Here is a 24,617-nt window from a genome sequence, read left to right on the forward strand (position 1 = left end):
CGTGAACTAATTGTTCAAAATAATTTTAAAAAAAGCATGTAGAACAATTACGGAAGTTGTTTTCTATCTACAATAGGATCTGAAAATGTATTTTTGTCAACATACGGAAGGTAGATCGAAGTCACTGCCAACTATAATTGTATGAGTAGGCTACATATTTGTGATGAGACTCGCGTTTTCTTTGAAATGTTCAGCAACTGTTTCATCTGACACCAGGGGTCAGTAAAAGGAGCCAGTTATTAATTTATTCCGGTTGTCTAATATAGCCTCTGTCCATACTAAGTCACAGGAAATACCTGCTTCAATGTCGCTTGTGAGCTGGAACACACATGACATTATTTTCCCTTAACTTGTGCTTCTTTTTTCTGTTGTAGTGCAGATCATTACAATTACGGCTTTCCCCTACTAAACCTAGGATGCTTTCTCTGTGACGCTGTAAATACCAGAGCTAGACAATGTAGAACAACAACGTACGTTACAAGCATAGCATTCTGTATTACTTCATTTCCATATTTCTAAGATTTCAAAATTGTACGTCGACTTTAGATGGTCAATCATAGATTTTCTTATCTCTATTTAGTGAACGTATTTTCAGTCATGTTTTGAACATTGTCCCGCTACACTTTACTAACTAATGTTTCACCGCATATCGCGTTTTAGGGAGTAAATTAATATGGAGTATGTCGTTCTTCTTTTCACTTATTCACATACCCATTTCTTCTATCCATATTGTCTTTTTGGCATGCAGTTGTAGTAATTAAAGTAGGCACAAATGCAGTGACCGAAAAGAAATGATTAGCGTACATTCGCATTCTCTTTACATCGTTCTTTTCTTGTTGCTCCCATGGCGATGGACTGTTTCTATCGCAATCAGTAAGCGTGAAAGGAAGGTACCGTACAGACAGAAGGATCTATATTTATACTTGGCAGAACTAATTACATACTGATATAACCGTCGGTATTGCTTTCGTTTCCCAAAAGTTAAAAATATATCGATTTCGGAAAAGAAGGTCTGTATTTGGCCAAGATGTCGAAGAAGAAGGTCCCTTACCTATTGGTTGTATCGAGTAATATGTGGAGTCGGCGGTTTGAAAGCGGACAGAAGTAGTACGAGGAAGGGCGCCTCTTACCTGATTGATCGCTACCTGGCGAAGGGGCAAGTGTGGCAAATGTCGGGCGTGGCAAATGTCCAGTGTGGCAAATGTCCGGCATTCGTAGGGACACAGCCCGCCCGGGAGTCGCCGTGCTCTTGTCAAATTGCATTTCCTAGACGTAACTGAATGCAAGTCTCGGTCGAGCTGTCAGGTAGCGCGCCGCATGCGTGTCTGCTGTCGCGCTGCTACAAAGGTGTTGCATTGAGTTACGTTAAAGGAGTGCCATTGGAAAGCGCACGGAAACTGCCGCTCGGCTCGTGTCGTCACAGCTCTGCACTGTAAGCGCAAAGACTTTCCCTGTTGTTCGGTTCATTTCGAATCGCGCAGTGCGTGGCTCGCGGAAAGAGTCGGGCAGTAGGTCAGGATGGATATCGATCGCAGAGCACCAGGCCTGATTCGTGGTTGGGTGAGTGGAGAGGCGTGGCACGCTGACTCACGCAGGAGTAGCGGCAGCCGCGTACCAGAACTCGCCTTTAGGCTCTAAACGACGTACACCAATAGAGACCGCGATCGTCCATTTGGCATCCTCTACTGGGTAAAGGCTCCCACAGACCATTTCCATCCATTAACGTCCTCAGCGATACACATCTGTGCTGTTCCTCCATCTTTTTTGAAGTCATCCACCGACCCTCCATCTAGTCGTCGTCTCCGCATATTCTTCTCTCTTGTAGCAAACGAACGCCCTTAGAACGTCCACTGTCCATCTGACTGGCTACAGTCAATGTGCACTTTTTTTTACATACGAAGCACAAGGCCCCGACGAGTGGCTTCATTTGTTCACAGTGTATTTTAGAGTAGAGCCTCCTTTTTAATTAGGAGACACTTTGAAACATCCCCTTTGAAAAATTAATGAATTACTGTGCTGACAAACCTCTACATTATTTGATTTTCAACCAACTGAGCAGAACTGAACGTACTCAGACATTTCTCTCTTTACTTATTCTGATCAACACCAAACTGACACACAATATTTTTAGCGCAACGCAATCTGACTTTCAATAATCCCTACAAAAGAATGGCCCTGACTAACAATAACCTGTACCTTTCATGAATCACTTACCTCACAAACATCTTCGTTACTCGAACTACTGCAATACTGCGAGCACTAACTACTGATAGGCATAGTCAGCAAATGAAAGATTTTGATGGAGAACAAACAACGTATTTATCTTAATAATGTTCAAAAGTCATTTTATATATATATATATATATATATATATATATATATATATATATATATATATATAGTTCACGATATCCAGCATTACAGATTTACTCTTTCTGGCGGACACACGTCCAGATCGTCCGCTCTTAAAATTCTGCCAACCCTGTCCCCACATCCACCACTGCTGGCGGCTCACCTCCAACTGCGCAACGCTACGCGCTGTTAACATCCAACTGCCCAACACTACAATAGCGAATTCCAACAATGCAAATCAGCCACAGACTGCACACAGCACAGCCAGTGACTTTCATACAGAGCGCTACGTGACGTTACCAACATAAAATCCTAAACAGCCTACTTACAACTTTTACATTAACACCTGCAATCTCTCGCTTTTAACCCTAGATTACGAAACCCTCGTAAAATTCCGGAGTTGTTGACTTCCGTCGTGATCCGTATGTACATGTTTCGTGTACCTTACTGCAATGCAGTAAGGTGTAAAACAGGACATTTTGTACTTAATATGGTATGTGACATAACCACTGGACATCTGTTATTCTAATTAACTAAAGTATTTCCTGTTAATAACAGTTTGGTGTCCGTCAATGTTACACGTCAGTAACTGGATTCGATCTTATCGACCGACTTGAGATCCGTGATCAAAAAGTGGTGCGTTGCATTAAATCTACAACGGATCACTTTGCAAGGGCTGTCATTAAACTATTGTAAAAAATGTGGTGTCACCGCCAGACACCACACTTGCTAGGTGGTAGCCTTTAAATCGGCCGCGGTCCATTAGTATATGTCGGACCCGCGTGTCGCCACTGTCAGTGATAGCAGACCGAGCGCCACCACACGGCAGGTCTAGAGAGACGTACTGGCACTCTCCCCAGTTGTACAGCCGACGTTCATAGCAATGGTTCACTACTGACAAATACGCTCTCATTTGCCGAGACGATAGTTAGCATAGCCTTCAGCTACATTTGCTACGACCTAGCAAGGCGCCGTATTCAATTGATATTCATTATGTGAAGCATGTATCATCAAGAGAGATGTTCTACAATTGTGGATTAAAGTTAATTATTACATCATCTACGTACTTTATTTGCAATTCTCAAGATATTGTCCTGTTCCAGACCTCACGCCAGTCAGCGTGTAATTAAACGCGTGCATTTCGGCCGCCTCTAGAAACACAGTGTTGGCTCTTCTGCCAACACTACAAAAAAAATATTCCTTTACACTAAAAGTCGATATCAGTACAAGGCATTCCTCTCAGCAACATAATTATAGAATAAATTCTGCAGGAATGATATTACATGTACTTCTGCTGGACGACAAAGACGTTTGGTTGCTCTTCTATCTATATGGAAACAAAACAAATATTAAAAGTATTTCAGATTAGTGTTCCGTTCTTTTCGTAGCTGGAGAAACACTGATTCGGAATTTATTCCCTTCTTTCGTTGATTAATGTTATGTTTTCAGCCTTAATTATTGTATTTAATGATGTATTTCATACATGTGTGTAAAAAAATAAATTTTAACGCAGTTTCTTTTACGCGTGGGATATGGTAGACTCTATACAGCAAATGATGTTAAAGTTTCCCGTCGTGACCAAAAAAAATAAAAGAATCGAAACAGAAATTTACTGCGATGTTTCATTATATAAAACATTAAAAGGTTACAGTCACGGTTGTAATTACAGTGTAGAAATGATATCCTATTTGAAAATGTCCACAAACTACCAAATATTTGGGAAAACTACTTTGTGACGGTCGACGAAAGCTAAGCATTTGTCACATTCTTCTCAAACTATATCCACAGATTGTAAAACGGACTTTCTGCCCATCTCGTCATGACATCCCTAGTAAACCACAGTGTGGAACTTTGATGTTTCCCGAGCAAGGGGACACTGCTGATTTCCTTCTCCATCTTTGCCTAACCCCTACTCGACCGAATAGTAGCGGCTTCGGTCAAGAATACCATCATAACGACCGGGAGAGCGGTGTGCTGACCCCACGCCCCTCCTATCCGCATCCTTTACTGAGGATGACAGCGGTCGGATGGTCCCGGTAGGCCACTCGTGGCCTCAAGACGGAATGCTTTTTTATCTTCTTCTAACCCATGTTTGTGCTCCATCTCAAATGACAGCGTCATCGACGGAACGCCAAATCCTAATGTTCCTCATCAACATATAAATCTCTAAATCGCTGCAGAATAAAAATTATAACAAGCAATTTCTGTCCGATTCATATGATGAATCAGTGGTGGCAAAGGGGAGCAGTAGAGAGCACAACAAATAATTTGAGGACGGTGGGTACAGGTGCTACTCGAAGATGAAGAGGTTGGCAGAGGAGAGGAATTCACAGTGAGCCACGTCAAACCAGTGACCAAAAAAAAAAATTTTTTTTAATATATAAATCATGTTCTGGTGTTTCTGCTCTACTGTTTCCTCTTCGCCGTTTTGCCACTGATAATCCATCGCATGTTACAGCCACGTCAGTTAAGGGTATTTCTCTATTAGAGTAATGCCAGAGTTGTTGGCTTCCTTGTGCTTATGTACAGGGCTATTACAAATGATTGAAGCGATTTCATAAATTCACTGTAGCTCCATTCATTGACATATGGTCACGACACACTACAAATACGTAGAAAAACTCATAAAGTTTTGTTCGGCTGAAGCTGCACTTCAGGTTTCTGCCGCCAGAGCGCTCGAGAGCGCAGTGAGACAAAATGGCGACAGGAGCCTAGAAAGCGTATGTCGTGCTTGAAATGCACTCACATCAGTCAATCATAACAGTGCAACGACACTTCAGGACGAAGTTCAACAAAGATCCACCAACTGCTAACTCCATTCGGCGATGGTATGCGCAGTTTAAAGCTTCGGGATCCCTCTGTAAGGGGAAATCAACGGGTCGGCCTGCAGTGAGCGAAGAAACGGTTGAACGCGTGCGGGCAAGTTTCATGCGTAGCCCGCGGAAGTCGACGAATAAAGCAAACAGGGAGCTAAACGTACCACAGCCGACAGTTTGGAAAATCTTACGGAAAAGGCTAAAGCAGAAGCATTTCTTAAACAGGAGATTGGAAAACCGATGGATCGATCGTGGTGGAGATCATGATCAACAATTCATGTCATGGCCTCCATGCTCTCCCGACTTAACCCCATGCGATTTCTTTCTGTGGGGTTATGTGAAAGATTCAGTGTTTAAACCTCCTCTACCAAGAAACGTGCCAGAACTGCGAGCTCGCATCAACAATGCTTTCGAACTCATTGATGGGGACATGCTGCGCCGAGTGTGAGAGGAACTTGATTATTGGCTTGATGTCTGCCGAATCACTAAAGCGGCACATATCGAACATTTGTGAATGCCTAAAAAAACTTTTTGAGTTTTTGTATGTGTGTGCAAAGCATTGTGAAAATATCTCAAATAATAAAGTTATTGTAGACCCAGTCATTTGTAATAACCCTGTACATGTTTCGTGTACAAGATAGCATTACGCCCAACTATTGCTGTAGTTATGCGGCCGTATCATAGATAAAAAAGATTTAAAGCTCGACGGTGCCGTGTATCTGCGTTGAAGGTATGAACACATATTATTGTGCATTTGTTGGTTATTATTATGTAGTCAGTGGTATCGTATTGTACAAAGACTGCGTCCACATTTACAGGGTGTCCCTATTAAGAGTCGTACGGCGCATTTGTCCAGCTGTAACGGCAGAAATGTGCAGTTTCGTTTTTGCTTTATGTAGCTGGAGTCAGCCCAAACAAACTGTTCATCGTGTGTATATTGCGACGTCCAGTGTCGACGGAAACCGACGGTTTGTATCCCGCTACAAGCAAAATGATTTCAAAGCGTAATTTTACTTGCCCATTCGATAGACCCGTCTCAAATTAGTCTAGAGCGATGTTAATTTTATCAGTATGTACGAAGGACGTTTGAAAAGTCCTTGCAAAGTCCGAGAGAGGACACCGCCAGCGCTTATCGAGGTCATGTTTAGTTAGTAGCACCTTTGGAAAGAACGCACACCAAGTTTCAGCCATATTCGTCTATTTCTTTGTGTTTGGCATCCATGTGAACAAGGAAGTCGAGTGATTGTCAAATAATGGACGAAAGCGAATTTCGTGTGATGATTAAACATTACTATATGAAAGGCAAAACTCCTGAGGAGACTAAAGAGAAGCATGATAAACATTACAGTGACTCTGCACCTTCGATTAGAACAGTTCATAAGTGGTTTCAAAATTTTCGGAGTGGCCATGTGGGCACTGTGGGCATCTCGAACGAACGGGTACATAATATTTTGCATAAACATTTGGGCATGAGAAAGCTATCCGCAAGATGGGTTCAGCGATTGCTCAAGCTTGACCAAAAACCGAATCGTGTGAAGTGTTGCAAGGATGGTTTGCAGCTGTTTAGGAAGAATCCGCAGGACTTTAAGCATCGTTTCGTCACTGTGAATGAAACATGGATACATTACTGTACTCCTGAGACAAAACAACAATCTGAACAATAGGTTACCAAGGGAGAATCTGCACTAAAAAAGGCGAAGACCATTCCTTCGGCCGGAAATGGTTATGGCGACTGTCTTCTGGGATTCGCAAGGGATAATCCTCATAGACTATCTTGAAAAGGGTAAAACTATTACAGCTGCATATTATTCATCGTTTTTGGGCCGTCTGAAAACCGAGCTGGGAAAAAAAAACACCGGCGATAGGACCGCAAAGTCCTTTTCCATCACGACAATGCACCAGCACACACCTCAGCAGTTGTGGTCGCAAAATTAATGGAAATAGGATTCCAACTCGTTTCACATCTCCCCTATTCTCCAGACGTGGCTCCCTCGGACTACTATTTGTTCCCCAATTTGAATAAATGGCTGGCGGGACAAAGATTTTATTCAAACGAGGAAGTGATTGCAGCAACTAATAGCTATTTTTCAGACTTGGACAATTACTATTATTCGGAGGGGACCAACAAATTAGAACAGCGTTGGACGAAGTGTATAAGTCTAAAATGAGACTACGTCGAAAAATAAACAAAAAAGGTTTACCCCAAACACGTAACGTGAGTAGTTTTTATTTTTGCACGCCCCTCGTATTAACAGTTCCAGTAAAATATGAAGAATAACCGGTACTGCATCAGCGACAGCATCGCCCTGGCCTGTGCTGACTGCTATCGCCGTGCAGCAGCGCTGCTCAGTCGCTGTTGGAGTGCGCACTAGTCTTCCTGTTTAGTTACCCTTGTTCTTATATACCGATAAAATGAATATCGTATTAGACTAATTTTGGACCGCTGTGTTTAGTGGCTACGTAAAATTTCGCTTTAAAAATAATTTTGTTTGTAACGGGAAACAAATTGGTGCTTTCCGTCGACACTGGACGTCACATGAAAGACGTGATGAGTATTTTTTTGGGCTCACTGCCGCTTCACATTGCAAAAAGTGAACTGCAGATATCTGCCGAAATATCAGAGAAAAGACACCAAGTATAATTCGAAAGTCGCTGCACAGTGTAATACCGATTGTTCCTCATGCCAGTATTGGTTATTTTTTCTGTTCTATTCCGTTTCCGCATCGAGTGGCGGAAAAATGACTGCCTTTTCTCTGCACGTGCCTTAACACTTTCGCTGCGGCAACGGTGCAGGCGCGCAACTTCTCCAGTGCGGCCCGGCAATGTGCGAGTGCGGGCCGGTAACACTCCGAAAGGGCAGCTACCGCTCGTAACCGACGCTACTAAGCACACCTGAGCTACAGGCTGGCGTCACGGCCTTGTAAGATCTGTAGGATCATGTTCTATACCGACTTAATGATGACACCTTAGATGCATTACTTCAAATAAGCTTCGACTGTATTGTGGTCATGTTTTAAATTCTGTTTGCTGTCTGACACCTATAGGGGTCTCACAGGTGTCATTCAAATGTTCATTAGCCGCCATTACTAACAATATACATTCGATAACGGACCACACAAAACAAGAGTTTACTCTGCAACTAGACTGAGTAATCCGATAGTGAGCGCGGGCGCCTATAAGCGTCAGCCGCACTGGCTCATGGCCTGTTGTGACGCTTATAAGCGTCAGCCTCAGCGAAAGTGTTAATCTATCTCTGTTTCCATGATCCATACGCGAGATGTCATATATACTCCGCAAGCCGCCTTAACATGAATGGCAGAGTCTACTTGTGCTCAAATGCGTGTGATTTTCCCGTCGTGACCGTTTTGCGAGACGTATGTAGGAGTAAGTAATGTGGTTCCCGACTCTTCCTAGAACGCACTCTCTCAGAATACAGACAGTAAAACTCTCCGTGATGGACAGCGCCTCCCTTGTAGCGTCTGCCAAATGGTTCAAATGGCTCTCAGCACTGTGAGACTTTAACATCTGAGGTCATCAGTCCCTTAGAACTTAGAACTACTTTAACGTAACTAACGTAAGGACAGCGCACACAGCAATGCTCGAGGCAGGATTCGAACCTGCGACCGTAGCGGCCGCGCGGTTCCAGACTGAAGCGCCTACTACCGCTCTGCCACACGGCCGGCCGTCTGCCAAAGACGTTCATTGAACATCTTTATTGGTCCGCACAGGTAAAGGTCACAGACTGACGGACATCTCTCGGGAATTGGTCGTATATCTGCTTCGTAGAAACTTCTTTCGTGAATGAATTACATCTTATTTAGGTTCTTGAAAATAGACTGTGGCAGCAGCATGGTCGCTCAGTCTTCTGCGAATGCAAGTTCTCTCCTTTGCCGTACCAACCCGAAGCACGTCTGCTGCACTTTCATATGGGCTCCTACAGTTCAGTGTTTCCAGGTGACAGCCTTGCACCATGTTATCGTGTCGTACTGGACGTAAATGGTAACGTATCAGAATTGTGTAGTGGAAGTCGAAACGAACAAAACGGTGTAGAAAATTTTTGTGGCCTTACTTGCTCGAAAAGAACCTCAAATTGGCCTACAAAAGCCACCTAACCTACAGTGCGTACGCGCTGAGATTTTGAATGGCCTCTCGCCCTCTTGTGCCATCGTATTAGGCAACCAAATTTTTTATTCTTCTTTGTCGTTAACAATAGTAATTTAAACTTTGCCGTGAGATTAATGAAAGAAAAAAAGACTTTTGTAGGCGTTATGCAAAAACTAATCACATTTACAATTCAGTCTAAACTTAACGCATATAAGCACAGTAGTCTCACAGTAAGACGACCAGAGAAACAAAACGATTTAATTGTTAATTTCACGCCGTTAAAATTGAGAAAATTTTGAAGTGAAGTTCACACAAACGTCAATTTTTACGATTTGTAAGCGGAAGAACAACGTGTGTTGAATATTCAAAGACGGTGCTACCGATAAAAAGAAATGAGCTTCAGAAGGTTGAGGCCGGTGGCGTAAAGGCGTCCTGTTCCGCTCAATATTTATTGGGCAATAATATTGACCGTCTGAGAGCGGTATGGACGGATTGCGCAATACATTAAAGGAGAATGCGAAACTTTAAAAACCTAGAAGCCCGCACAAGATATTACGAAATATTTTTTTTTCCTTTTAGGGGTAGTACTGCGCAATAAACAACAGTACTTGCCGAGATCGAGACAAATCCAATTTGCTCCAAACGTGTTTCTGCAAAGGAATTAAAAAAATAAATGTCGAAAGATCAGGGCGTGTGCTATAGGACGTTTATGAAAGCACCATGCGGTACTGTGAGAAATGAAATTCCCAGCTGTTTAGGAAGCACCAAATACGTGACGGCGATTCTTCTGGAAAACCTGAAATTCTCTGGGAAGTACATTTTAACTGGAAAAATACGGTAAATCTCAGGGAATTTCATGATTTTTGTAAAACCTGAGGGAATTCTGTTTTTTTAACCTAGCACTGAAATTTTGAGCTTTATAAACCACAAGTTTTAAAATATTAAATGTTCCAAAGTCTCTTAATTGTGTGAATATTATTCCATACAAATTAACTATGTTTAAAAACTACGGGTAAACTATTGCTTGTGGCTAGTATATCTCAGCTGAGAGGAAAGAAAGAAAAGTCATTATTGTGATATGCACTCCCCCCAATCACCTCCCCGTTTACCATTAATTTATCAGGAGGTTCTTGATACCATCTTCCTACATACGGCTGGAATTCTCAGGGACTTCTTTTTCTTTTCCAAGTTGGAGTAGCCACCCTTAATATCTCGTTGCGCACAATAGCAACAGAAATCTGAAGATCATGGTGTCGTGACAGTGAGCATACATGTTTTTTATTTCTTACTACATTTGTGACGCCACGGACATATTATCAGGTAAGCTCTCAATCAGTAATCAGTAAATAATTGTTTCATTTAGTTTGCGATAATTTTTACAGTAGGAAAATACACAGAAAACAGTACATGTACACTATAAATCGCACAGTTCATTCGTTTAATTTGCAATTTGTTTTAGTTTACGAATCTTATTTAGCATTGATTAACCCGCTGGTCCATTTAAATGTTTACTGGAAGCTTCTCAGACTTTCTGAGCCCGTTCTGTACGATATTTTAGCTGTGTTCTGCAAGGCAAACAACTCAGTCGCAATACATATGCTCAATAATATTGTGCCGTTCTTGGTCTCGCACTTCCGTTCATTATATTGACACAATATTACTGTGCAATAAATACTGAGCGCGTGAGGAACACTTAAAAGTCGGGAGGGTTTTCAAAATTTCGCGAGCAAGCGACATAGCTTTGGCGTCTTTTGTAGGGCAGCTTGACGTTTAAACATCCTGGAAGATCAAAACTGTGTGCCGAACCGAGACTCGAACTCCGAGCCTTTGCGTTTCGTGGGCAGGTGCTGTACAGTCTTGCAAGTTTCGCAGGAGAGGCTCTGTGAAGTTTGGAAGGTAGGAGATGATGAGGTACCGGCAGAAGTAAAGGAGTGATGACGGGTCGTTAGTCGTGCTTGTGTAGCTCAGTCGGTAGAGCACTTGCCCGCGAAAACCAAAGGTCCCGAATTCGAATCTCGGTCCGGCACACAGTTTCATATCAGCGCACACTCCGCTGCAGACTGAAAATTTCAGTCTAGTTTCGCGGATTTACAGACCACAAATGTTATGTATCAAATTGTTGTTCTCGACCTGCCCTAGTTCACTGCAGCCGGCCGGAGTGGCCGAGCGGTTAAAGGCGCTACAGTCTGGAACCGCACGACCGCTACGGTCGCAGGTTCGAATCCTGCCTCGGGCATGGATGTGTGTGATGTCCTTAGGTTAGTTAGGTTTAAGTAGTTCTAAGTTCTAGGGGACTTATGACCACAGCAGTTGAGTCCCATAGTGCTCAGAGCCATTTGAACCATTTGAAGCTAGTTCACTGTGGTGTATTGTAAACGCTTATCGTGTACACGCTGGGTACCGTTATTGATCGTAGGGGGAAATCAGACGGATGCCAACTGAGTTGCCGCAGAACTTGCCGCACACGAACGGACTGGACAGTGATTGTAGCCAGGCGTCACGAAACAAACGCGGCGTGCAGTAGGCCGCGTCCAATCGCCCCGGATCCCGCGCAGTTAAATATTCTTCCTCTCCCGGATTGAGAGCCCGGGCCGGCTGCGCGGAATGCCTACTAATGTAGCTTTGCTGCGGCCAGCGTTCGCCCGAGACGTATTTCACGGCCCGGACCCAGCGCCGGAGACCATTTCAATTTTTATAGCCGCTACCGGCTAAAGGGCCGCCGCTGCCGTTCCTCCACCCTCGGTCGGTCTTTCCCTTTTTTTCCGCTGCCACCCCACCCCCACCCTGCTCCCCGTCCGACGTCCTCGCTCGCCCCGAGGAAGCGTTCGTTCGGGGATCAAGGATTAAGCTACGGTCGGCCACAGCTACACCGCCCCCCCCCCCTCCTCCCAAACCCTCTCTACCCCCCTTCCCGTGCAGGCAGGCGCCCCATCCCCGAGTCTGCGCGATTTTTATTCGGATTTTTGCGGCTCCACTCGCGTGTGTTTCTGCCGGCGAATTCTCCAGGGGTTGGACGGACTGCGGTAGGCGGGGAGAGGGGAGGTCGCAGAAAAGGAGGAGAACACCGCGGTATTGTGCGGTCTGAGTCCGCAAGAGAAGTCGGTCGGCTCAGCGCACACACACACAAAAGGGGTTAGGCGGGACGAGGAAAGGGGTGGCGAAAAAAAAGAACAGGAGAGCGTTCGGCGAATTGATTTTATATTTGGTTATTGCGGTATTTAGCGGAAATTGGATTGGGATTCGAGTCTGGCCGGCGCGGCAGCCGACCGAGGGGAAACCTCGATTTATGGTGCAGTGGCTCGTTTTATTGCCGAGGATATACAGTTGCTCTCGGGATAGCGGCGGAGCGCGCCGGGCTAATCTTGAAAATAAAATGCGCCGAATACTTGACTGCCCGTGACGGTAAACGTACACTCGCTACCTTGGGCAATAAAACGCCGTAGCTGTATTTCTTATTCGGTGGCACGTTAATTGCGCACCGGGAAAGAATTAGGGCGCCAAGTGTATCGCATTTCGACCGAGATCGGCCGCCGGCCCGAGGGGGACCCTGCAGAGTTTGGTTTTTAATCCGGTCCGCTACTGCCGGTGGGGGCTCCGGCAGTTCGAGACCGTTCCGTGGGATTCATGACCGGTCGGTATTTACACCCGTCGAGCTGCAGTTCTCAGCCGATACCCTCTGGACCTCTCTAGTGCCTAAGTACTCGCTGTAGCGCATTGCCTCTTAAACTGTTGTCGAAGCGCAGGCAGTGGTGTGTCTCAGCGACAAGCAGAGAAAGAAACAAGATTACGGTTTATTGCCTCTTAAACATCGGGCTCGTTGCTGACAAGAACCCTTAATCCCTTGGACAAGGTTGACGAAGAAATTCATAGTTGAAATTCGTTAAGGAACTGTCTCGGCATTCGCCTGAAAATACAATGTAAATCACGAATTCTCTAAATCAGGATGGTCGGCCGTAGATTTGAACCACCTTTCCTGTATACTTCACAAGACTCTCAGACACTGCACCCCCTCGTTTAGTCTGTCGAGGGCACCTGAATCCGCTGATATTTGGCAGGTGAAAACGTGAAAATATGAACATAGCTTACCTTTGACTGCACAGGTGCGCCTTTTTCCCTTCCGTGATGATCAGTGCCGGGACTGATCGGCAGCAGCCAAGTTCGCTGCGGAACTCCATTCTTCTTTCATAATGTGGTCTATGTACCTGAGTCCCTGATGTCTCTTCAGACGTCCAATACGTTGCACACTTCTTTGGATAGCTGATTTCCACAGGCATTTCTTCTCACCCATTCTTCTAAGGACGTTTTAGTTTGTAAACGTGTCAGGCCACTTTGTTTGGAACATGTGTCACACATGCTGCTGTAACACAAACGCATCAGATGAATTAATATTAGTAAATATTAATTATAATATTAAGTCCTCAATAAATTCAAATATGTTACAGGCTTGCTAAATCTAAGATCAGTTTTGGAATCAGCACAAAAATTCCTTAAATATGAGTCACTTTACTCACAAATTCGCAGTCATTTTAAATTTTGTACAAATTAGTTTATTTTATTTTGCTACGATGGTACAACTACTTGTGGAAAGACTAGTGCAATGCTAGCATATTAATATACTTTCCGACTAATTTAATATATCAGAGAAAAACTCTTTCAAGCTAATATTAATGTAAATAGCGCAAGCCTTCAGGCAGTTTAATTATACTGTGGAGGACATATTTATACTTTCTTTGTGACTTCACACCCTTTAAACTGGTGAGGCGAGGTATGTCTATAACTAGATTCTTGAGAGGCGCGCAAAAACAGTTCAGAATATGTCGACACTAGGTAGGCCGTGTAGACCTACTTCACTTTTAATCCTATGAATGTAACACAAATGTAGGTTGGCAACAGTGTGAGAACATGGCCGATGCATGTTGTTACTGTGAACTCTATTTACGAAATGAGTGAACTCTGGGACCAAAATCCTCGAATGAACTGCAGCCAGTTTAATTCGTTGTATGTTATGGATATAATCTATAAGTTGAATTTGTGGTTTCATTGAGTGAGGACTCAGAATTTGATTTTTTGACGACCTGAAGTATAGAAAAAGTCGTAACCTTTACTGCAAAAGCTGAGGGTTGTTCAGCGAGCTATGGACAGATGCACAATAGGAATTAGTAGAAGAGACAGGAAAACAAGTGAATCACGGAACAGACTGGAGTGGAAGATGTTGCTATGACGGTGACGCAAATGAAGCAGAGATTTACCAGGCTAATGGATAGTCCTCGTATATGGACCAACGGCATTCTCTATCGGTTTGGGACTCGAACAGGGCCCTTTCGGTTAGCAATCTGCCGCACTGCAGCTACCGAGGCGGACTTGGCCGGGAAAGTGTTCTAGGCTGAGACACTTTCAAAATTCTTTCACGTGAAAAAATATCAATATCAGTAATCTTCGTATTTAAAAAGTAATCCTTATTGAGTCCGCGGTCGCTGAACTCGATGCCCCTCGGCATGGAAAGTGGTCAGTATCCTTCCCAGTGACGAAATTTCGTTACAAGAATAACGTTAACTATGGGCGGTAGGCGATATGGAGCACAGTTTTTGATTTTCCACCAGAGTCTTACTTGAATTCCAAACTTCTCCGTAGTGTTCCAGGCAGTCATCTCGGAAGTCACTGTAGATTACGATGCGACAGTCGGTAATGGCTGCCTCCTGGCACTTTTACGTTAGGATTGGACCATGTGGTGGCTGTCGTCGTCTTCTCGCCTCCACTCTAATCAAGACAGTTCGCTCAGCAATTACTTATCGCAGTCAGTTACACTGAAAACAGTTACATTAAGAAGCTGCAGTTACACTCGCCAAGGAAAGTTTCCAGTGGGCTCAAGTGAAGAAAACTTTCTTGCTTTTCGACGACTGAAGTATCGCTGTGAACCGCCCAGCCAACAAACGGTATCCCACAACTTTACTGCACCTGTCTTAACGTGATGTTTTTGATCATATTAATGTATTCCATTTGCCTTAACTCACAGATACACTCGTTAAGCATTTGTAAGTAGATTTTGGTAGTAACAGTTAGGTACCTCTTGTTAAATACACAACGAGGCTTGTTAATTGTGCGCAAGAACACAACATAACGTTTTCTGCCGTCAAGTGTTTGTAAATATCCCATTCTCCTTGAAACGGCGTGATCTGTATAATTTTAAGCCAGTGGTTAAATAGGTTACTTAGATGCAGCTGCGTGGAGGCGGAAGGGGGACTGGGCAGCACTCTAGTTAGAAGCTCCGATTTACTCGGCGGTTAATCGGGCCCGCTAACTAGCTGTGCTCCAGTGAGATGAGTGCCCCCATCCTCTGCTCCGAATACTCGTCGATCCCTACGGCAGTACGGGAGACATTCGCTCCCGCCACCCCCAATTTTAACTGGCCTCGCATGCCTATGATAGAAGTAGCAATAATAATAATTTGTCCACATCAGTGCTTACAGAGGGGGAGGCCACGACGTTGGGATCGCGGATTTGCTTCAAACTTCGTGCATCTGTAATAGGCCAGTAAAACAACATGATTTGAAAGTAGTTACGTGCACTACTCCGCCAATTTCCAGAGAATCGCAAGAGAAGTTCTACGCGTCTATTATGTAAATCATGACCCGTGGAAAGATGCAGGCCGTAAGAATCCCTTGTGGTCACGTGGTTAGCGTTGGCGCGTGGCAAGACGGTCGTGGACGATGTAATGGTTCGAATCCGCAAACACTTATTTTTTAATCTATATTTTTTTCATCACTGGCCTCGTTGACAGTTGAAAAGTACTCTAATGTAAAAAACACGTATATTTGCATGAAAGTTAAATTTATGTTTTCCATGTCTATATGACAAATAACATCCTCCAACGTGTGATGTGGAGAGCACAAGTAATTCTACATTACACTGGCACACTGTGACGTACTGCATTACTGATTGTGAATAACGTCATTCGCATCATTATACATCGCGTTTGCACTTGGGCTTTCCAGGCCGGTCCTTCGTCTTTGAAAATGTAATTACCAATAGTAAATAGTCAAGTAACATATGGAATTCACTACAACTTCATGAAAATGTTGGTGGGTTTTGTTTCATTACATTACCTCTCAAATGTCATTCTAGTAGTGAGACCAGTGATGGAAAAAATAAGTGCTACCAGGATTCGAACCGCCGCTTTGTCCATGACCCATGGGCGAACGCTAACCACGTGACCACAAGGAATTCTTACGGTCTGCACCTTTTCAGCGGTACATGGTTTACATCATAGACGCGTAAAACTTCTCTTGCAATTTATTCGGAATTGCCAGTGGAGTACACGTTACTACTTCCACATTGTTGTTGTTGTGGTCTTCAGTCCAGAGATTGGTTTGATGCAGCTCTCCATGCTACTCTATCCTGTGCAAGCTTCCTCATCTCCCAGTACCTACTGCATTATGTTGTTTTAATTGCCTACTAAAGGTGTACAACGTTGGAAGTAAATCGGTATAATAATAATAATGTCGTGTGACGAGGGCCTCCCGTCGGGTAGACCGTTCGCCGTGTGCAAGTCTTTCGATTTGACGCCACTTCGGCGACTTGCGCGTCGATGGGGAGGAAATGATGATGATTGGGACAACACAACACCCAGTGCCTGAGCGGAGAAAATGTCCGACGCAGCCGGGAATCGAACCCGGGCCCTTAGGATTGACAGTCTGTCGCGCTGACCACTCAGCTACCGGGGGCGGACTAGTAAATCGGTGAGCCCAACGTCGTCGCTTCCCCATGTTAGTGTATCGCATTAGCGTAACTGCCAAGAACTTTAATTTCACAGAAACGGCCTACAGCATTTCAAAAGCATTCGTCTGTATATTTGAGAAGTGTCATAGAATTGATTTAAGAACTACAATAGCAACAATCTCTCAGAAGTTTGACATCATCAGAATGTACACAAATTAAAATGGAAACTCTCATTCACCAGTTTCTCAATGTCGCTCTGCAGTACGACTGTGAATATAGGTCTGTAGACTATGGCCTTGCGATAGTTGTAAATGGTTGGAAATACTGTTTCCTTCAGTCATTCTCTGCTACGTTCAGGTAACCTGCGTGTGTTACGTGATGAGGAATGGCGCCTTAATCAAGACATTCGGTAGTTTTCTTTTCTTCACTGGATTTGTTTATTTCGTTTCTGCAAAACTGTTGTTACATGTTAATCTCTAAAAAAAACTTTTGCTGTTATTGGGGAGGCGGTGAAGGGGAGGGGTCTTTCCCTTTTGGTCGTGGCTCACTCGAGCTCCTGTGCCTTGCCGGTTCTGACTGTGGACTCAGGAACCGTATCGTTGCCAGCAGCAGCAGCAGCAGCAGCAGCAGCAGCAGTAGGCTGCCTGACGCCCATCCCCGTCGACTAGAAACTGAACTCGATTTTGTAGAGTTCCTTGCCATTGTCGAGATTCTTAGTTTTCGTGTTACTGTATTCTCCTAAACTCAGGTGAGAAATTTAGTAATTTGACATAAGCTGTTTCAGTATTTTGTGAGGGGGTCCCACGGCCTCCTCACCGCGCCTTGGATCGGCTGACCAGCTGTGCGACGTGTTTCAGGTGCCGCGGCGTGGACCAGCGGCACTGGCTGTGTAACCAGCACGTGGAGGTGCGCGCCGCGCAGTGGCACCCCGGCTCCGACGCGGACTCGCTGCTCGTCGTGCTCGCCTCCAACAACACCATCAGGTAAGGCGCCCGCCGCTAGCGCAGCCGTCTCGGACGAGGTGTGTGACAATAGTAATCAGGCCGACAACACTGTGGCGGACCCGGCAGGGCTGCGCTATTCTGTTACTGTAGACCGGTGTGATCGTGTCCTCTACATGGTCGGTCCGAGTTTCAGCTCCGTACAGTTATCACGTGACTTTTCAGAGAGCCCTCAGTGAAGATGTGTTTTTGTTGTGTGTTACGAAAATGGAACAGCGGAATTTAGAGCAACGGTATCCCATCAAGTTTTGTGTTAAACTTGGGGAGTCCACTAGTATGACACCTTTGAAAAGTTGAAACAACCCTATGGGGAACATTCCTTGTCAAGAGCACAAGTTTTTCACCGGAAGAAATAATTTTTCGAAGGCCGAGAACACGGTGAAGATGAACCTCGCTCAGGGAAGCCTTCAAAAACCGACGAAAACGTGTCTGTGCTTTTGTGAGATCAGACCTAATTTGTTCGTCCAAGACAAACGGTCAACCAAGTGTTTTACCCAGATGCCCTTGAAAGGCTCAGGAAAAGGGTGAATCGAGTGAGACCGGAAATTGTAGACGTGTAGATTCTGCATCATGATAACCCCCCCTTGTCACACAGCCACTTCCAGCACAGACCTTTTGACCTCTTTCCCGAAATTGAAAAAGGGCTTAAAAGGACGTCATTTTAGAATTCTGAAGAACATTAAAAAGAATGTGACTGACATGTTATAGGCCCTACCATTTAACACAAATAGCTCTGCTACCAAAACTAGGAACGACGACTCCGCCGATGTATAGCTGCGGAAGCGGACTACTTTGAAGGGGACAGTATTGTTGTTTGGAAAATGAAAACTTCGGTAGATAAAAAACTAGTCTCATTACTTTTTTCACACACCTCGTAGCTCTCTCTCTCTCTCTCTCTCTCTCTCTCTCTCTCTCTCTCTCTCTCTCTGTGTGTGTGTGTGTGTGTGTGTGTGTGTGTGTGTGTGTGTGTGTGTCACAGAAAGAGAGGGAAGAAATATGGATAAAGCATGGAACCAACAGAACTGAGGCCGTACACGACAATAACGTTTACTGCGATATGGTGGAAAAAGAAAACGAGGACGGGGGTGGGAGTCTTTACTGTGTGACATGTGGGCACGGAGACGACGACAGCTTCCAAAAGTTCGCTGTCTGGTTACAGAACTATGTCGTTTGGTGTATCTGAGAAATTTTACTAGGCTTCTTTGTACCGTTATCGCATAATTGATAACAAACATAATGAAGTATCTCTAATGGAACGGTCTCATGCCAACCAGCATCGATTTCTAAAACATCGATATGTGAAACCCAAGTCGCGCTTTTCTCACGTGATATCCTGAAAGCCATTGATGAAGCCAGTCAGGTGGTCGCAGTATTTCCGAACTTCCGAAAAGCACTTCACTCATTACCTTACATACACTTAGTATCGAAAGTAAGATTTTATGAGGTATCAGACGAGATTTGTGACCGGATTGAGGTTTTTTTTTAGTAAGGAGGACAGATAGTGTTACATCGACAGCGGTAGATGTAACCTCAGGCGTGTCCTGGGAAAGTGTCTTGGGATACTTGCTGTTCAGTCCCTACGAGGAATGTTCAAAGGAAAATGTACGAAGCCATAATCTGGATATGTTTGAAATCTTCATTGGAAAGTAATCCCTAGAGGCCTAAGCACGGCTATTCCACTGTTTCACCAGCCGAAGGATTCCCTGTTCCCGAATCCCTGGAACTAGTTCTCCACTGCCCTCGTCAGAGTTGAAGCTATTCCCTTTGACATTTTTTTTTCTTTCTTTTAGTGAACCAAACACATGTGAGTCGCAGGGCGACATTTCCAGGCTGTAGAGCGGACGTTCGAGCTGCCCGAACTTGAACTTGACCGTTACACTTGGTGTTACGTTGGAGACTCTGATCACAACCTCTCTCTCCGTGAACAGCCCTGGCTGTCGTTTACCCTTGATGGACTTGAGCAAGCTACAGCGTGTCTCACAGTACACTTCACCGTTAATTTTTTTTTCCGTGTTCGAGGAAATCGACGAGTATCGGACTTAGGACGTCGAAAACGGCTACTGAAGCGACAGATTTGAATTTTTTAGAGGGAGGTGACGACGCTTGCTTCCACTGCATGCATATATCACTACATTATCCCAAAGCGGCATATTCAAATTTCAACCGGTTTGGTTGTTAAGACTTTTCGCGCCTTTTCATTTGAACCCTTGTGTACCAATGACCTGCGAGACAGTGAGCCTTTTCGCATTTGAAACAGTTTTCTGTGTTGAAGTACTGTCTGAATACTTCTCATCACGTGATTGAATATTTGTGGATTCGCAACGTGCGTTAAACGTTCAGAAATGTTATATTGTGCATTTTGCAAAAGGGGAAAAAGTATAAATTCCTCTGAGTACGCTAACAGTGATGCACAGTTAGAATCCTGTGTGTAATAGTTTGTATGGATACGAAATGGAATGACAGCATAGGCTCAACCGTAGCTAAAGCAGGTGTCAGACGTAGGCTGATTGGCAGGATACTGCGAAAATGTAGTCAGTCTAGAAAGCAGTCCGCTCACAAAACGTGCGTCCAATTTCAGAATATTGTTCAAGTATATTGAACCCGTACCGAATGGGACTAACAGGATACATTGGACGTATACAATGGAGGACGAAACGAATAGTCTCAGATGTGTTTGACACACGCGAGAACGTCGCAGAGATATTGGAGAACCTAGATCGGCAAACGCTTGAAGATAGATGCCAGTTAACCCGCAGAAGCCTACTTACCAAATTTTAAGAAGCAGTATGAAGTGAAGACTCTTAGAAAAGTACTCCAGTTGCCGCCCTCACCCTCCGGTACAGCGCCCGTAGGGATCGCAACAATCGTCGGAGCGTTCTGGCACGGGAATGTTTTCGTGGCATTCCCTGGGTGATCTCGTCATTCTGGTAGGCATAAAGGATCAACACAAGTACGCATCTATCCTTGAGGAATATGTCCACTTCTGCATGCAGTTTGTTTTTTTCGCCGAACTATGGCACCTACCAGCAGGACAATGCAACGAGTCGCTTAGCTCGCAGTGTACGTGCGTGGTTCCAATAGCACCAGGATGAGTTTACCCCTGGCCGCAACCTCACCGGATTTAAACCCAGTCGAGAGTCTGTGAGACCACCTCGAGCTGGCCACTGCGCTGCTGTCGGCGTGGCTCCAAATCCGTGTAGGTACCTTCCAGAACATCACTGACTCTCTTACTGCACGTGCGCGACGCTAAATGTTGTTATTTAGGCATCTGGCAGGTAATCACATTAATGCGACTGGGCCGAATAAAAGCATAGCGTGAACTGTCAGGTGAGAAAATTAAAACCGTTACCTGCTAGCAGGAGAGCTTCGCTGGAGTACGGTTAGTCAGAGCATTAGATTTCCTCAGAGAGAGTGGAACGTATTACCATGGAGGTAAGAATAGAGGGAGACGCCGTGACGTCACAGCTGCGAAGCTATGTGAAGCCGAGGGTAGGCATCTCAATCCGACCAAAACATTGCTGCTGTAAGCTTGTGTGCATAGGCTTGTCGCTCGCTTTTGGAAGGATTTTTGCGCTATTATGGTGACTTGTGTTGTGTTCGGGTGTACGAATCGTTCCGATTGTGATGCGAAATCGAAGGGAATAACATTTCATGTGTAAGTTGTCTCGCTAAGTGTGATTTTACAACTATTGTAGCAGCTATTTACTAATGTGTAACAGACTGATTGCGGTTCTGACCACCACACATATCTGAAGGGGTAACCAAATGATCTGTCTTTGTTGTTAATTATTTAAACAATGAAGCAGCAGATAAATAAGTCTGATAAAATAACTCAATGTGAGTTAATGTTTAGTCAACAACCTGTCACATTGTGCACAACTTCATTCTGTTATCAAGTGGAATAGAACTGCGGAGAATCCCAAGAAATATAAATTAGGTGTTTGTTATACACAAAAAAGGTACTTTCAGTTTGGATAACATTGACCCTGAGGAAGAAAACAAAACTCTTTGCCATACAGTTCATATACACGTCAACACATACCCACATTTCTTCTCTTAAGTGGTATTCAGCAGCTCTAGTATGAGACTAGGGCTCTTTTTTTTTAGTAACTAACAAATCAACTGCGCCAGCAGCACCTACATGACATGTCTGTTAGCCAAGGCAGTATAACAGTGTTCCAATACATCATTCTGAACTCAAACACTGAAAAGTTTTGGATGTATGTCACGAAAATCGGAAAAGACGTCGTCACTTTTCGTAAATCTGGCATTGCTTCGTCCAATCAGATGGTTGTATCAGATGATCGGAAGAATAAGTAAAGAAAGAACCCGAGATTGTGATACACGTTTATTACTGAATTAACAAAATTGTATCGATTACATTGAAGACCGCCATATACTATTCGTAATATTACATTAAAAACTATTTTTAATCAGAAGAAACGCGGAATTTCGCCTTTACAAAATTTTATTTTAAACAAAAACTTTGAAACAACCAATTTGATGATGTTACATGCGTATATGGTGCAATTAGCGACTTTAATACACACAGCGTTATAGCACACTGGCAATGTTTTGGTCAGAGTGTCATGGCAGCGAGCCACGCCCCCATGGCTTCAAAACTTAGTACTGCTGGGATACGTAGAGTCATCTCCCCTTATTCTTACCTCCATGAGTATTACCTTGTCGGCGGACAGTCGTTGAATCACAGATTTTGCTCGCACGTGGTTTTAGGGTCTACGACACGCTGGAAGGAGAGCCGGCCCTGCACAACGTGTGGGTCGTGGGCCGGATGCCCGCCTCTTCGCTGCCGTTCCTCGCCGCCCTGGGAGACACCGCCGTCGACTTCACGTTTACCCCGCCCGAGGTAAGCCTCAGTAGCAACGCTTCTGCCAAACATAAATTGTCCTTCATAGTTACGTACGTCGCTTCGCATGGCGTTAAAAGCTCGTGAGCTTAATTTAGCAGCGTATCTCACGTAAGGTGGACGTGAGATTGGAACTATAATGAATAACGTATGTTGTTTTTCTTAACGGCCTGTGACGATTAAACTGTCTATAACCCATGCAGATGTGTCTGCTGTACTAACCTTGTTGGTGTGAGATTACATGTAAGGGAAATGTATGTAATTATGCTTTAGTGAGTAGACAACATTGGGAGAGCCAGTCCTGACAAACTCTACCATCTGATGAGCAAGATGTATGAGACAGGCGAAATACCCTCAGACATCAAGAAGAATAAAAATTCCAATCCCAAAGAAAGCAGGTGTTACCGAACTATCAGTTTAATAAGTCACGGCTGCAAACTACTAACGCGAATTCTTTATAGACGAATGGAAAAACTGGTAGAAGCCGACCTCGGGGAAGATCAGTTTGGATTCCGTAGAAATGTTGGAACACGTGAGGCAATACTGACCCTATGACTTATCTTAGAAGCTAGATTAAGGAAAGGCAAACCTACGTTTCTAGCATTTGTAGACTTAGAGAAAGCTTTTGACGATGGTGACTGGAATACTTTCTTTCAAATTCTAAAGGTGGCAGGGGTAAAATACAGGGAGCGAAAGGCTATTTACAATTTGTACAGAAATCAGATGGCAGTTATAAGAGTCGAGGGGCATGAAAGGGAAGCAGCGGTTTGGAAGGGAGTGAGACAGGGTTGTAGCCTCTCCCCGATGTTATTCAATCTGTATATTGAGCAAGCAGTAAAGGAAAAAAAAGAAAAGTTAGGAGTAGGTAATAAAATCCATGGAGAAGAAAAAAAAACTTTGAGGTTTGCCGATGACATTGTAATTCTGTCAGAGGCAGCAAAGGACTTGGAATAGCGGTTGAACGGAATGGACAGTGTCTTGAAAGGAGGATATAAGATGAACATCAACAAAAGCAAAGCGAGGATAATGGAATGTAATCAAATTAAGTCGGGTGATGCTGAGGGAATTACACTCGTGGAAATGGAAAAAAGAACACATTGACACGGGTGTGTCAGACCCACCATACTTGCTCCGGACACTGCGAGAGGGCTGTACAAGCAATGATCACACGCACGGCACAGCGGACACACCAGGAACCGCGGTGTTGGCCGTCGAATGGCGCTAGCTGCACAGCATTTGTGCACCGCCGCCGTCAGTGTCAGCCAGTTTGCCGTGGCATACGGAGCTCCATCGCAGTCTTTAACACTGGTAGCATGCCGCGACAGCGCGGACGTGAACCGTATGTGCAGTTGGTGGACTTTGAGCGAGGGCGTATAGTGGGCATGCGGGAGGCCGGGTGAACGTACCGCCGAATTGCTCAACACGTGGGGCGTGAGGTCTCCACAGTACATCGATGTTGTCGCCAGTGGTCGGCGGAAGGTGCACGTGCCCGTCGACCTGGGACCGGACCACAGCGACGCACGGATGCACGCCAAGACCGTAGGATCCTACGCAGTGCCGTAGGGGACCGCACCGCCACTTCCCAGCAAATTAGGGACACTGTTGCTCCTGGGGTATCGGCGAGGACCATTCGCAACCGTCTCCATGAAGCTGGGCTACGGTCCCGCACACCGTTAGGCCGTCTTCCGCCCACGCCCCAACATCGTGCAGCCCGCCTCCAGTGGTGTCACGACAGGCGTGAATGGAGGGACGAATGGAGAC

At 44.7% G+C, this 24,617-nt stretch overlaps 1 protein-coding gene across 1 annotated transcript in view; it reads left to right on the forward strand.

Moving 5' to 3' along the window:
- The window catches only part of LOC124544816 (nuclear pore complex protein Nup88), a 528,951-nt gene that overhangs the window by 463,582 nt on the left and 40,752 nt on the right, over positions 1-24,617 (forward strand). Inside the window, exons 3-4 of the mRNA XM_047123507.1 lie at positions 17,846-17,971; positions 22,724-22,856. Coding sequence (XP_046979463.1) covers positions 17,846-17,971; positions 22,724-22,856 — 259 coding nt within the window. The remainder of the gene's footprint in view (positions 1-17,845; positions 17,972-22,723; positions 22,857-24,617) is intronic.

Source organism: Schistocerca americana, chromosome 8 (assembly GCF_021461395.2).
Source record: "Schistocerca americana isolate TAMUIC-IGC-003095 chromosome 8, iqSchAmer2.1, whole genome shotgun sequence".
NCBI lineage: Eukaryota > Metazoa > Arthropoda > Insecta > Orthoptera > Acrididae > Schistocerca > Schistocerca americana.